This window comes from Impatiens glandulifera, chromosome 1 (assembly GCF_907164915.1).
Source record: "Impatiens glandulifera chromosome 1, dImpGla2.1, whole genome shotgun sequence".
NCBI classification, from domain to species: Eukaryota; Viridiplantae; Streptophyta; class Magnoliopsida; order Ericales; family Balsaminaceae; genus Impatiens; species Impatiens glandulifera.
This window is the reverse complement of record NC_061862.1, coordinates 117724050-117740709: the sequence shown is the minus strand read 5'-3', so window position 1 is coordinate 117740709 and position 16660 is coordinate 117724050. Positions and strand designations below refer to the sequence as shown.

General features: G+C 30.7%; 1 protein-coding gene across 1 annotated transcript; it reads right to left on the bottom strand.

Moving 5' to 3' along the window:
* Positions 1 to 6025: 6025 nt before the first annotated feature.
* LOC124919654 (peptidyl-prolyl cis-trans isomerase CYP71) lies at positions 6026 to 16152 on the bottom strand. The gene is made up of 13 exons (XM_047459957.1): positions 15752 to 16152; positions 14534 to 14619; positions 13838 to 13926; positions 12153 to 12392; positions 11908 to 12029; positions 10972 to 11047; positions 10326 to 10433; positions 10057 to 10233; positions 9380 to 9597; positions 8251 to 8383; positions 7776 to 7999; positions 6464 to 6617; positions 6026 to 6378 (listed from the first exon to the last, which is right to left on the bottom strand). The coding sequence occupies exons 1-13, from the start codon at positions 15862 to 15864 to the stop codon at positions 6295 to 6297; spliced, it is 1824 nt and encodes a 607-aa protein (XP_047315913.1). The 5' UTR covers positions 15865 to 16152; the 3' UTR covers positions 6026 to 6294.
* Positions 16153 to 16660: the final 508 nt, after the last annotated feature.

The window sequence follows — 16660 nt, the reverse complement described above, 5'->3', positions numbered from 1 at the left end:
AATAAATCTTGAATAGTTGATTTCGACCGATAAACTAAAAATAAGGAATAACAGATTGAAATAAACAGCAAAACAAGAAAAATAATCGAATCAAAAGTCAATTTCATTAACTATGGAAGGAGCGGTAGAGCGGAGAAGAGCGGCGATCAGGAGAGGAGCGGCGGCGAAAGAAAAGAAAAAGAGAGAAGAAAGAGAAGAAATAAAAAGAAAGAAAGAACCAAAAATATTGCGAGAAAACCAGAAGGCTCTCTTTTGTAGCGACAACGTTTATAACAAGAACTGTCATTGATAATAATTATCAAGGAAGTCGTCATTTTTCCGTCGTTGCTATTTTTTATCAGCGACGGTTCTTTGGTCGTCGATGCTGTTAAAAAATATGAGTGAAGGCAAAACAACGTCGTCGCTAATATAGGTCGCTAATAACCCTTATTCCACTAGTGTTTTAATCTGTATTCCTTAGTAGTTAATTTGGAATGCCATGAATCTTTATTTCATTTTGGATAATAAAATGACTAATGTCAAAATTAATGTTTAGTGATAGATTTTATGAATTGATAAAAAGAATATCTATAGTTAGGTAATTAAGAATCACAATCACAATGAATCTTGTAATGTGGAAGAGTTACCAAAGCATAAGTTGAGAAAATTTAATTAATCTCATATACAATTAGCAATGAAACTTACTCAAATTTCAAATTAATACAAATATATCTTATAAATTAACAAACTTGTGTACAAAGTAAATGACAATGGGAGACCTTGTTTGGATTTGAAAGTTTACTTAACCTAATTAAAATTGTAATTAAATTGAGACAATTGCAATGTCTTTATTTTAGCTATCATAATAATAATAAAAAAGCTTATTTTATAAATAAATCCTCACATGAATACATTTAAAATATAAAATCAGATTCATAAAATTATATTGATAATATTAATAATAATATAAGCTAAGAGAAATATATACAACTTCTCAACAAAAGTATACGGGTAAATATTTCCATTTTTGCATGACTAAGTGTTTGTAACCTTTATTTTTATAATTTCTCAATTTGCACTGAGCATTTTAGGGAGCAAATATTTATTTTAATAGATTTGATTATAGTTATATAGTTAGTAAAGATAGACTATTTTGATAATTTGTCTTGCGGTTGTAAATTGTAATCATTAATTTGGTATTTGAAATCTTAACAATGAAATTATTATTATAACATCAATTGTTCTTAGTTGTGCTCAATTTGTTTTATTTTGCAATTTTGTTATTTTTAACTTATGACAACTGGTGTTACCAGGGGCGGAGCCACACATGGGCTAGGGTGGGCTCCAGCCCCACCTAAATTAAAATCTTAAAACAAAACATTTTATATATATATTTGACAAATGACTCTTAGTCCAGTTGGTTATATGACCAAATTGTGAAGATGATAGGTGATCAAACCCTGGCCTCACCTTTAATTTTAAAATATTATTTTTATATAAAAATTAATTTATAATTATTTTATACCAACAATATTTTCTAATATAAATAAGATTTATTCATATAAATAACTTTAATTTATTATATTTTAAAATATTATTTTTATCTATAAATTAATTTGTAAATATTTTATTTTATACTAACAATATTTTTTAATATACAAATATTTATAATTATTCATAAATTTTAATTAATATATAAATAAGATTTATTTATATAAATAAAGTATAAAAAATTATATATAAAATAATGTAAATCATATAATAATATTATTTATTTTAAAATTATATTTATATAATAATTATACATTATTTTTTATTTATTTTAATATAATTAATAATACAAATTATTTATAAGGGTAAAATATAAAAATTAAAATAATAATAGTGTTTTATATTTCTTAATTTTAAACTATTTCAAAAATTTATAAGAAAATATAAATTAATATTAATAAACAAGTTAAATTAGTTACATTGGTTTGATTCGGTATTTAAATAAAGAATTTGATATCCCTGCTTAAAAACCTAACAAATCTCCTAGAATTGATGTTGATGTAAGTTCTCTTAAACTTGATCCAGCATTACAAGTTCTCTTAAACTTGATCCAGCATTACGTTTTCCGATATGGAATTATCCTTTTAATAAAATGGATAAAATTAGACGAGCTTATATAAAATGAGGTCATATCAACCTATTAAGGATGATTACCCGCCGACCAAATTTGGAAATCAAAATCAACGGTTCTAAAGTCATTGGTTTGAAATTTACTTGGTTAGAATACTCTCCTTTGAAAGATGCTACTTTTTGTTTCCCATGTTTTTTGTTTAACATAAGCAACCCCAAAAACCTACATTTACAATAGATGAATTCAAATATTGAAAGCGAGTTAATGATGGGGATAGATGCTCTTTTGTTATGCATATAGGATGTAATATTTCACCACATAATAGGGTAGTTGAATATCTTGATACTCTAATGAATATCCTTTTCATATTGACAAACTGAATGCATAGTATTCAGATGAAAAACAAAATAACAGATTACGGCTTATAGCAACTATTGAAAGCACTCGGTGGCTCACTTTGCAAGCGTGTGCATTGAGAGGGCATGACGAGTCTCCATCTTTGAATAATCGTGAAAATTTTATTGATAAAAAAGCGAAATATAGAAAGTTAAATCTGAGATGTAAGTTTGAGTCAGCCCCAAGTAATTTTTTATCTTGGCTACGCCCCTGGGTGTTACGATTGTTATTATCAATTCTACACATTATCTATTAACTAAAAAGTGTACGATATCATGGAGTAATGAATAAATATATCATTAAGCATATTAACATCGATCATTAATATATTGTCATTTAAAAATACTGAGTTTGAAAAAATGTATATTAATGTTTAATATAATGTTCTAATTATATATGTTATTTTAATTTTTACTTAATTTATGATAAATTATTTAAAAATATACTATATGGTTGGAATTAGTGTGTTAAATAAATGGCATCAAACCACGTTATATATATTTTTTTAGACCATTTTCAACTATTGTGGTTGAATTTGCTTATAATTTATATATAATATTAATTTTATTAAGATAATTTATATATATATATATATATATATATATATATATATATATATATATATATATATATATATATATATATACTATGATTTCATGGAGTAAATTCTCAATACACTTACTGTGATGTTTTGGATTATTTGGAGTCCAAAATGGACGACAAAGTGTCAAAAGCCTAACAACAAAATTATGCTCAATTAATTTGTTTTAAACCAATTAGATAAACTTTCAAATTAAATTATAATTTTTAAATATATCACATGAAATATAATAAAAAAATATATATTTTTCATTTAAATTTATGGATTAAGTAATTTGTTGTTAATTTTATTTTGATTGAGTTGAAAATTTATTTTATTAAAGATATTTCTTAATTTTACACCTTAAATTGTAGTGGGACATGTTATTTTCAATATTTCAACCAAAAAATATTCTATTAAAAAATTAATAATTAAAATAAAGGCAAAGATTTATGAGAAGAAAAAAATTCACCAAAACCCATGATTTTACACTATTTAAAAAAAAAAAAATCAAATTTTTATAACTGTATTTCAGTAGAAGAAGTTGGATGATTATTTCTGTTGTTCTTTACATGCCTCAACTATTGTCAAAATGACAAAATTGGATATTCTTGGGTTAATAATTAACACTTTAATTCTTATTTCTTATTAATTAATTTGGAATGTTATTAGAGTTAAGAATATTTATTTGAATTAAAGGAAACTAATATGACATCCCACAGTAATGGTCCCCAGCTTAAACTCAAAATGCTTCTAAATTGAATATAATATGTGACATTATCTCTAAACCGATTATTACCATTTACCACTAAGCTACCTTCCTTGGTGAAGTACTAAGCTACCTTGGTGGAGTATAGTTTTATAAATTAGTAAAAAAAATATTTATAACTATGTAAGAATCACAATAAATCTTGTAAATAAATATATATATATAAATAAATAAATATATATATATATATATATATATATATATATATATATATATATATATATATATATATATATATAATATGAGGAGTGATAGGGGATATAATATGAGGAGTGATAGAGGGAGGGAATTTGGGAGAGAAAATAGAGGAGGGAAATTTGGGAGAGGAAATAGAGAGAATGATGTGGTACTACTACATCAATGGTTGGAAAAATGATAGAGGTTGAGGAAAGGGAGAAGAGAGAAAAATTGTGTTATTTTTTCGATCAATCAGATTGCGCCACGTCATTCTCTTTAAAATTCTCTCTCCCAAATTTCCTCCTCTAATCATTTCTCATATATAATATACATACAATTAGAAAGGTAACTTACACAAATATCAAATATGAAATCGTCTTTAAAAACTATTAAAAACTCATCTAAATATATATAATTTTATTGTAAACAATAAAAAATTACATTTGGAGTTATTGAGATGTTATTAGGATTCAAAAATAATTAATTTCACTTTTAATAAAAATAAGTTGATAATAGTTTATATTATCTTGCATGTTTTGACCAATGGGGAATGAAAAAAAGAAGAAAAAAAATAATCAATCAATTGTAGGGAAACGTCATGATGGTGCGTGAATTGATTGTAGACAATGGAAAGGGAATTTGATTGAATTCTATTTCGTCGGAGAATAGTTCTTATGCTATTCAGAATACTGATCTTTCTTTCTTCGTCAGATGTCTACACGGATTAATTTTGATGCTTCACAAGGAGTTTTGGAATTTTCTTTAGAGTTGTCATTTCTGTTTGGAAGACTTGTTATACGGAAATTACTAGTCTTGTAAGCAACGTGTTGATGATGATCCCACTTGCAAATTTTGTAATAGGATTAGAAAGGGTAGAACATATCCTGCTGCGATGGTTTTTTGGAATATTTTGAATTCTGATTTGTTTGTCTTTACTAGGGGTGAGACAATGGGTAAAACCAATCCGTTTTGTCCAATCCGTATTAAATCCAAACTAAGTTTATCCAATCCGTAATCCAAACCATTTTACTAATTAATACGGATCGGATACGGATTGAAAATTGTTTGGATATCAGTTTGAAATTAGTCAACATATTTTTTTTAAAAACTTTTTTTTATTTTTTATTTTTTTAAAAAAAATTGAATTTTTTATTATTATTAAATTTGAATCTGAAAAAAATAATAAAAATAATAATAAAAATAAAAATTAATTAAAAAATATATTTTTATTTAGATAGTTTGGAAAATTTAGATAATCCTAATCCAATCCGATTTAATTCAATCCGAACTCAATCCGATCCAATCTCAGTCCAATCCGAAATATCCAATCCGAATTAGTATTTAAGAATCGGATTGGATTGAATTTCGGATTAAACCACCCAATGCTCACCCCTAGTCTTTACCTGGCAGTCTACTAAGTGGAATGAGTGGATGTCTATACCTCTGGGCTACTTAGTGAAATGTGTATTTGGGAGCGATTCTCTAAACCGGATGAACTAGAGGGAATCAGTTGAAGATAGGCGATTTGGGAGCGTTTCTGTAAACCGGATGGGACTAGAGGGAATCGGTTGAAGGTGTGGCCTGAGGAGCTTTTCTCTAAACCAGACATGAAAAAGAAGATATGGATATTTTCTCTCAAGACTGAAGAGGCTCCCTAGGGGATTGAGATGAGAGCCTGAACAAAATTGTAATCATCTCTAAATCTGATTTTGCAGTTGCACATAGAATCCAAAAAAAAAGTTTGTTTAATCTAGTTTTTGAGTTTCGAACCTAATGTACAACAGACAATGTTAGTTAGACATAAATTAAAAAAGTTTAGTGATGGATTCTCATGTGGATATGAGAATCTAGACCCAGATTCAGAAAGTTTTTCTAAAAGGACAAGATACCAATTTAGAAATGTCCATTCCAGTCAGAGAGAAAGTAAAACCATCATATTGTTGGCCATGTAAGAAGCAGCAGAATCCAACAAATAGAATTTCTTCAAAAATAAGGAATATTGGTTGGCTGGAAGAAGTTTTAATAATAATAAAATTACAAGTCATGTTTTGGGAGAAACCGTATATAGCTCAGCTTAATCCATTAATGAGGCAATTCCAACTAAATACTCTAACAGAATGAATAATCATGAACTCAAAGTTAAAATAGATATCAATTTTTAACACTTCAGTGACTTCACTCACAACAATACTCAAAAGCCTTGAAGAAACCTAGCTAGTACCATGAATTACTTCATATAGATGGTAGATTGCACACGTTGTGTCAAGAATGTTACAATTTGGGAACCGTCACATTAAGAATTTTTATGTCTTGGTATGGTGTGTCACTTCTGTCTGTCTTCACTTTCTCAATGGCCTGCCAATTTTTTTAATGAATCTCAAGTGAGTAGAAGGAAAAAAATCCTGAAAAGGAACAAAGGTAATAATAATGTACTACCTACCTGTACAACATCCATTCCTTTGAGAACTCTACCAAAGACTGTATGTTTATTATCCAGCCATGGGGTTGCTACTGTTGTGATGAAAAACTGTGACCCATTTGAGTTAGCACCCGCATTCGCCATTGAAAGTGTAAAGGGTCTGTCGTGCCTTAAGCTGCACATTCAAAAGTTTAATGGTATTTATATTCCCATTTCATTATAAATATAAAATACTCATTTCCAACATTTTTTTGAAATGGAAATGAAGAATTCTTGGCCTGCTCAGAAAGGAGAGAATGGAAATTTGGTAAGAATATGTTAGGGAGGAGCAATCAATCTGATAGAGTTCAAATCAAACAAAAGTGACAAGTCTAAGAGAATAATATAGAACCTTTCCTAATTTCATTGAATAATTAAAATGATAACTAAAGTCTACAGTAAATCCAAGTCCTATTACCCCATTTGGAAACACTTATTATTTATTTATTTTGTATTTAGAACCAAAATTAAATATTTGAACATGTCTACCACTAAATTTAGTTTTCAAACGTCTGTGTATGCAAATACGGATCGAGATCCAGAAACAAAATCAGTAAGTGCTTTCAAATGGGGTTATAACTCATAACTATAATACTAATCATAATTATCCTAACCAACTAATTGAAATAAATAACAATAATTAAATATAATATATCTAACACTTTTAGTTTTTGGTGGTCACTTGTCTGTAATTGACCCTTCGAAATCCTAAAAAATTATGTGTCGTGTCGAAATAATTTGTCAACAAAGAAGTTAAAATTTCCTGGATAAATATAATACTACTAATTCTCGTTGGTCACGTTTTAATGTGATTGACCCTAATCAATTATGTCATGTATCAGTATGACAATAATATGTCAACAAAGAAGTTCCAAATTCATGGATAAATATAATAATATTAGTTTTTGTTGGTCACATCTTTTAATTGAGCATTTTTGGTACCTCATCTTTTCACTTTGCCAAAAATTCAAAAAAGAAATCCATTTGGCAAAAACTTTTATCAACAAAACTTTTGTAGTATGATATGAAAAGTTGTCAAAAAAATAATCCACTTTTCACCTATAAAGTTTCGAAGTCGATCATACTTTTCATACCAAATATAAATATCACTTACATTTTTTTACTTCAGCAATTTTCAATAGTGATTGTGATGATGAAAAGATAATATTTTCCAAAAATGGTTCTTTAATGTGATTGACCCTTCGAAACCCTAATCATATATGCAATGTATACTGAAGGATGTCACAATAATTTGTCAACAAAAAAGTTCAAAATTCATGGATAAAGTGCCCACCTCTTATGGAATTCGTCCTCAAACTCCCTTCCCCAAATAGATTGCCCACCTGTTCCATCTCCCAAGGGATCGCCTGTTTGTACCATAAATCCCTTGATGACCCTATGGAAAATAAGATTATCATAATACCCATTTCTGCAGTGAGTGGTGAAATTTTCCACTGTTTTCGGGCATTCTTCCGGGTAAAGCTTCATATGAATGTCACCCATCGTGGTATGCATAATCTGGTACAAAGATAAAAGAGTTGTAACTTAATCCAGCAACATGGAAACGCCAAATAAATTGGAGATATCCTTCAAATATAGACACGTAATTGTTTTGTTCTTGTTTGTGTGAAAACAACATGAGTTGTCACTATCTTTGCAAAACTTGTTTGTAAAGACACTTTTAGGACTTATTTTTTAATAAAATGGCACTAAGCCGTTTTCCCAATAACAAAAAGTAGGGACAAAATTTGCGGGTAAAGAAAACTAACCACTGTGTCTGGAAGAGATGTGGTTGATGCCTTTCCAATATCTGATGCAGACAAAAGTTCATCAGCAGGAGGCTTTTCATTGAAGACATCCCTACCCTTGCTTGCATCATCTGCTTCCTCTGGCTCTCTCCGGCTTTAAAATAAGTTATATGAAGAGAAAGTTAGTACTAGAAACAATAGGATAATTGTAGTATCTTCACATCTGAGAAAGCATCTGTATAACAATGATTAGTGACAAGAATAAGATGAAATGAGCTTGTAGGTTTAAAATTAAGTATTGAATACTAAATACTGAATTTTATGTATCGAATGAGGTCAAGTGTTTGAAAAATAAATGTTGAATATACCAAACAAAAATATCTAAATTTTAGGTGCTAGTTGCAAGCTGATTTGATATAATGTGAAACTATTGTCGAGAAAGTGATAAAAGACTAGTTTATCCTCATACTGTCATAATTTTATTAATGTTTTGGATTAAAGTTGTCTTTTAAACACTTTTACTATATTACTACATTAAGCCATCCATTGCTTATGAAATTAAGCTAGATATTAATCATTCAAATTAAGAGATAAGTCGTTTTGTCAAATACTGCCTGAAAATTTTAATGTATTTATCGCCTAAAAATGAATTATCAAAGAGATGGAAAATTTGCACCCAAACTGTTTTTTTTCTCATTTTTAGAACGCTCGGTTCTGCTTCTCCTTCGGAGTGCAACTAATCCCCGCAGGTTAAGCACATAGCCTGCAAACACACTTAACCAATTAACCAGGCGAGCGGAACTTGTCGTCAGACGGGCTCGAACCCAGGACTTCAAGGAGATCGGAGATATCCAGCTCTCATTGCCGTTAGGCTGGGGATACCCAAACTGTTAAAAGGTTCCTTTGTACTGATTTATATTTTTCAGTGCAATGTTTACTCAGGATGCACGTAGTCGATGTTAAATTTGTAATTCAGATGCAAATTAATACAGAATTACTGTATGTTTCTGTAATGTATTGGTCAAGGAATTGTTTAATTGATTTAATTAACACATTTCATTAGAAAGACCTAGATGCAACTTTAGCTTGCTATATCATTACTCATAGATGCTGAAAGAATATTTTTAATAAAAAATGCAATTTTCGGTACCTGAAAAGATAAATCCTGTGTTTCTTGAAAGCACAACATAAAAGGGTGGGATCCACCAATGGATCTTTTGCCTCGTTGACATTCGCTGCTGCAGCAGGAATTTTTCTCACCTTTTTACTGCTACGATCGCCTTGATAGAGCGCAATTCTTAAGAAGCGATCATTATTCTCCACCTTTCCAAGAATCCTATTCACTTTGTTTGTCTGTAGATTCACCATCTACCAAAAAAACATATGCAAAAGTGAGTCAATGTAAATATCACAACAGACATGAGGAAGAGAAGAACTTAAACATGAATGGTTTATTTATAGGAATTTAAAATAGTGTATTATATTTAAAACACTTATATTTCTTTCTTTCTTTTTTGAGAAAACAAAGCACCTATATTTCAATCCCTTGATAAGAGATTCATTTTTAAACTCAATCAAAACAGAATGAAGCTCAATTCAACGACTTGGGTATTCAAACAGGCCAATACTATAATCTGTCAAACAATTGACCATCCACACGCGTTTCATAAAATTCACAAGTGACATTTTTCAAAATACCATTTCCACGCTGGAATTTATATACAGGCTACCCAAGTTGATGAAGTGAAGCGGAATACATCCTCTAGAAGGTAATACTGAATTAAATGAACAAATAGTTATACAAGTTGTATAGAGATGATTCCTGACCTTTATTCCTAGCAGGGTTGCATATATGATGAAGTTAGAGCTTTCATCAAAGATAGCATTTGGCTGAGGTGTATTTTCTGTTTTCTCAAATTCTTTCTCCACAGCCATCCTTCGCCCAAAATCAATAGCCTCCAGCCGGTAAAGGGGAGCATCACTTCTTTGGAGATCTTGTGCAACCTAAACAATGAGAAAATAGACCACTTATATGCATGTATATTTCCCGCTAGTACATACAAGCTACAAAAAAAAAGTGATAAAGAAATTATTACCTCAAGAGATTCATCATAAACTCGACGTAGTTTACCTGTTCTAAACCAAAAGATACGTATTCTTCGATCAGGTGAAGTAATGGAAAATTGTTTGCCGTCTGGACTGACCTGAAATACAAATAGGTATTACTATGATGGCATATAAAATAAACAATTTATACACAAAAAGAAAGAAATTTCCACCAAAAGAACTATGCTTGTAAACAGGTACAGCTGGGAGAATAGAGTTTACACACTTTATCACTTAATCTGAATGGTCGAGTGCTTATTTGAATTAAGTTAATTTGATAAGTGTTATTTAAATATTTAGATACAGCTCAAATTAAGTTAAAATATTTGACTTGATTTCAAAAGTTGTGGATGCTTAACTCGGTAATATAGTAAAAGCATCCAAAAGGCAAACTTTAAGAGCTAACCATTGGGGTAAAATAGTCTTTAAGTGTTTTCCCAACACTAGTTCACATTTATTAAAATCAACTAGTATATCATGTACTTAAATTTAAATATTTTCATTTGGTTTATTCAGCATTTATTTTTCAGACTTCATTCAGCACTTAAAATTCAGTATTATACAACATTAAACACTTCATTTTCGATTTATAAAAAACAAACTTGGTCACAAAGCAAGAATATTATAATATATTACCTCAATTGAAGAAACAGTTGTTTTGCACTTCACTATTTCAAATAGATTAGTATCACTTTTCAGTCTGAAATTTACCCTGCATATACCATGTTAAGTAACAGTATCAGGAATCATATTTCAAGTCAGCAAATCTTTTTGGAACACACATAAGCAGATACTAAATAGCTAGATTTACTACAAAAGTATCAGCAATTTTTTAATACACTCTACACTTAATATGATTCAACAACAAAACCTTATGATTAGATTTACTTAAAGAATTCAATCATTTCAAAATGAACACTATAGGGAAAACAAGTGGCCTAGCGTGGAACCGAATTTCAAGTTGGTTCACTTGTAATAGTAACACTTTTTCTTAACACTAAAATTAAGTAACATTGAGAACATTTTTAAATAATTTGATAGTGGGAACAAAATACTCAACAAATTCTCTACCTGTCAATACACCTGCAGTTTCTATGGGAGAGAAAAACACCCAAGTTTCAAGCCTAACAACTTATGTTAGTTAAGTCTTTATCCAACTACTTGTAATAAAAAATTAATAAACTTCTTCTGAAATCAGAGTTGATGCCCATATACAAAATGTGAATTTGCGGGAAACAGAAGAAATGAGACATGATATTAGCCAAAAGCCCAAAACATACAAAAAGATATTATGAAAATCCATATATATATATACATGTTATTTTATTTACGGAAGGAACAGATTGCAATCTTAGCAAAGAGAGAACTACTTAGGTGATCCAGTTGTTCAATGATAAAGGTCCCTTCCAAAATGTAATTGTCAGTTGAACGATGTGTGAATTTGTTTACAGAATAATGTACACCAACTATTCAAGAGCAATCGGATGTTTTTATCGTAGTCTAATGAAATCTTTCGTTTCAAAAAAGATATGTAAGCTAACTTATTCATTCAGAATACATGATAATCCATACTCATCCTCTGGAAATTGAAGTGTGGTAGCGCTCCAATATTCAATTATTCCCATGTCATCAGCAGATATCATTGTATCAAAACTTTGATTGTATCTCATGACTTTTACAGGACCTGAGTGTATCTGGGTGCAAAAAAGACAAAGGTATCTATCATATTAGGAAGAGAGAAAATCTGAAGTAACCATTCTGATAGCTTCATATCCCAAGCAAATAGAGAGGAACAAAACTAAAGATCACATCTGTACCTCTCTGGAGATAATAGGCTCATTAGTGCCTGCTCGTGCATCATATATGTAAACAAGTGAGGAATTACGATCACTAATGGCAAGCTTAGCTTTAACATCCCCCTGTTTGTAAACCCACTCAATAGAACCGGCCTCATATGGGAGGCGAATCATAACCATCATATCATAGTTAACGACGTCATATACTTTTACAGAACGATCATTTGAGATTGTGCAGCAAAGCAAACCATCAGCACTAACCTGCAATACTGAAACAAGTTATGCCCATGCATGCTCTTGAATTAAGGAAACTAAAACAAAAAAAAGTTGGATAAGGAGCACCAAGCTTGTATAAAGTTCGTCTCTGAAACATAGGCAACTAAAAGCTTAATTAATGCAGAGTTTTTCTAAATAAACAGATTATTGGAAGAAAAAAAACCTTTGGGTGAATAGTGAAATATTTGGGATTATTTGAGTTAAATCACTAAAATATCATTTATATTAATACTTAAAATGCTATAAAAGATAAGAAGGGTAATTTAGTATTTTGGTTGATGATTTGATTGATAATGGGATAAGGTTGATCCAAATAACCATTCATCAAACAAATCAGATCAAAAAGTAACATAGTTCCTTGAATGTAGGCAAGTAAGCCAATTTGAACATTCTTCCAAACCAGAAGATGTGCCATAGTAAGAGCTACTAAAGGTCTTTTAGTGCTTTTTAGCCAATTACTGAATCTAACATTTTGGGTGCTAGAACATCCCTCAAGGGTGATACAACGGCCAAAACAAGAGCAAACCAAGTTATACTCAGTTATGATTATTAAATACGCTCTAGGGGCACGCCGTTGCACTCAAAACCATCCATGTTTTACAAATTGAAACAAAACAAATAAAAAGTAGAAAATGTTATTAAAATAAGAAAGCACATAGGCAGTAATTATCCTAAATGAATATATAGAACTTCCTCTTTGCATATATTTAACTATTCCATAAAATCCTCCATAACCAAAACAATGATGTTTTGAAGTGCAGTTTCACGAGGCCATAAAAATAATCACCATTAAGAAAAAAACTTATTTTCTTCATAAATAAATAATTAGCCATCAGTTCATGCTTTCTAAAATAACTTGCATGTGAATAAACACAACCTAGATTTGATTGTTGAGACTAATAATTGACCTTGTGACATTTTGACAACAATTTATTCATATTTTCCACTTCATATTGAAGGCACAAATTATCTCTTGGTGTGTCATTTAGATTAAACATATCGACAATTTATATTACAGGCACAAATGATACACAATTATTATAAAGGTGCTATATTTCCTCATATAAAATGCCAAGAGAAAACATAACTCAAGCAAGATGAGCAGAGCACCAGATGCACAAAGGCCACAAAGAAGTGAAATTTCAAGATATCCACAGACAAATAGTACTTGAACAAACAAAAGATACATGTAAGCAATCAAACAACAACCAGTACCATCAGTAGGAACCTTAAGGAGTATTTTCCCCCATATTAAACATGTTTACCACTTCTTTCAATAACATCTTAATCTAACATATAGAGAAGAAAACTAAGACATAAATAGGACAACCCATGAGAAAGTGACTAGAAGCACATGCGAGGCTTAAATTCACACAAGGAATTACATATAGATTCAAAAGGCATCTATCATCATGAATATGAAAACTCACAGAAAGCCCTTCAATGGGTCCAAGGTGGGACCTGAAGTGTTTAGCGAACTCGATACCAAGAGCTTTTTTCTTCCAAAACTTCAAGTGCCCTGTAACATAGCACAGAAGCCTTAATGTTGTTAAGGAATCCAGGAATAAAGTTTGCTTAGGGGTGGACAAACGGGTTAATCCAATCCGTTTAACCCAATCCATTATCCAATATGCATTATGGATTGGGTTGGGTATGGAATCCAAACAAAATTTTGTTACTATATTTGAGTTTCTATCCCTTAATCTGTTGTTAGTCACAACCTGTAATAATAAGTTACAGTTTTTAAAATAGAACAAAAAGAACTGAAATTGAAAAAAATCGAAAAAAAGGATTGTTCGGGTAACCCGAACCCAGTCTGAATTGAATCCAAACCAAATTCAACCCAAATCAAAATATCTAGCCAGGCTATTCAATTTAAGTTTGGATTGGATTAGAATTCGGGTAAAATTGTTATTTGCTCAACCCTAATTCTACTTGGTGATGGCTAATATAAATATGTCCAATTTTGACTAATACTTTGAAAAGAAAATGTTCCACCTTCAATACAGGGCACTAGCCTTAGATAAATGTTGTTCACAATATAGAGATTGCTTAGTAAATCACGTAGGAAAAATAGCTAGGTAGTTTGAAGAAAGATAACGATTTTTTAGGATAGTAGCTCATACCATCAATACTCCCTGTTATGAAAAAATCAGCTGCTGAGACAGCAACATGAGTAACCACATCTCGGTGCATGTAGCTTTTCTCATACCTGTACAAACAATATGATAAGTTCAGATTCCTCTTCTTTTTTTGGCTGTTATGCTTTGATAGTTTTGCGGAGATTGTGGGAGACCATATCACATGAAGAAAGAAAAAGGCAGAACTGAATGAAGAAACGAAGCTTGTATTTCCAGTTCAGCTTGCAGCATGTTAGACTTTGTAGTCCTTTATTAAAGCAAGGATTTTCAATAAATAATTTTTTGATTCATGTCTATGAATGGTCTATAAAAATACATCAAGGGAATAAAGAGGGTATTTTGGTTCATTATTTGAATCATGCGATGGTATATTAGATAGTGGTTTATTTGGAAAGTATGATCTATCCTAATAGAAATCATCATATCAAGGTTCTTCTGGATGTTTTCCTATGAGTTACAGAAATGCGTTTGAATATAAAATTTAGTTTTAAACAAGAAAATGCCAGTATTTTAGTTTTCAAATTAAAGAAAATCTAATGGTGAAGCTATATCTCAAATGACAAGTCATTTCACAAGCTAAAACATCATATGCAACCCATCCTCGTTGACAAAAACGTCAAGCAAAAAATATAACAGCATACTAATGTTCTTTCCAAGAAGCCAACTTCCTTTACACCAAAGATCAAAACAGCAGTAACTAGCTGATGTTCCTTCTAAAATATGGCTCAAGACCTGACCTAACTATTAGATGTGCAGTAAGGTTCATATTTGTGTGCAAAATAGACCACAGTCATGATATTTCCTTGATCACAAACTTATGGAAAGAAAGTACACTCAAATCCGTTAAAGTATATCCTACGGAGACTTGCTTGGCTTCTGGTTTAATGAACAGCTTCACCCATGTCATACAGAAAAAGAAAACAGTGGAATCGGTATCTAAATTAAGTAAAAGACTGAGTTCACGGTGAGATATGAGAAGAGTTACATACGCAGCTATTTCTCATTAAGGGTAGACACCCTTGTTGACTAAAACCTACTTCCAGTTTTCTACAAATGATGGACTTAAGCAAGTGAACTCTTGAGAAAATGCCTCAATTAGACAAGCTTTAGGTTGGCGTAATCCTTGAAATGGTTAAGCAGATGAGTAGGTATTTACTATAAAGATAACCATGAACGAAGACGTATGTTTATATGTAAGCTTACATGTTAGCAGACGGAAGGGCGTCGAGATAAGCCTGCTCGAACTGGAGTGGGCGCTTCAGACGGGAGCGCGGGGCGGGGCCTGGCCCAATAGTTTCTTCCTCCGGCTCCGTCATAGCTTGACCACTGTTTATAATTTGTGCTACTACAGGAGAAAGGGATGCCTCCAGCGCTGGATGAAGATCGAAGCTCGGAGTGGAGGAGGAGAAGAAGAACCTAGCTAGTTAATCTCGTCGTTGCCTCTCTTTCTCTTTTTTTTTTTCTCTTTAATTTCTTCCCTCCTTGTCTTATTTGTTTCTTTAGGTTTTTCTCACTGTATTTTGTTTTCTCTTCTTCTTCCAGCCGTCGTAAATGGTGCCGCCTCCTCCGTCGTAAATGGTGCCGCCTCCTCCTTCAAACGCTCTCCCTCCCTCCCTCTTTTCTTCTCTATTTGATTATAGAGCGAGCCCTTGCGTTTGGGCCCAAATCAACTTCGGGTAAATTAGTGAGGTTTTTAATTAATTGAATAACATGTAAAGTGGGCAAATTGGGGACGGGGAGTTTATTTTTTATTCCCGTTCCATTCTAATGCTGTGATTTCTTTTATAGTTCGGTTTTAGAGAACTTATACTTGTGAGCCTTTTATACCTTTTATATTATATTCTTTAAAAACTTTAATTTTTATAATAAAATAATTTTGTAGGTAATATATACAGTGTGTAATGGATAAACTTAAAATCATATTATTTATATTCAAACTAAATTAAATTTAGTAACTTATTATTCAACATATATTAATGAATAATATGGGTTAACTCAAATTTAATTTTAGTTGTAACACATTTATTACGTTTTTGACTCGTTTAATATTTAACACATTTTTTACTCGTTTAATATTTAACACGTTTTTGTCTCAATTAATATATTTTAACA

What these genes read in the sequence shown, in the direction of transcription:
- LOC124919654 (XM_047459957.1), bottom strand. Translation starts at nt 15,864, where the DNA reads ATGACGGAGCCGGAGGAAGAAACTATTGGGCCAGGCCCCGCCCCGCGC. An exon ending in CTTCAATTTCCAGAGGATGA is followed by an intron (nt 11,048 to 11,907) that starts GTATGGATTATC and finishes TGGTATATGCAG; the next exon opens with GGTAAATTTCAGACTGAAAA. An exon ending in GAGGACGAATTCCATAAGAG is followed by an intron (nt 6,618 to 7,775) that starts GTGGGCACTTTA and finishes TTGAATGTGCAG; the next exon opens with CTTAAGGCACGACAGACCCT.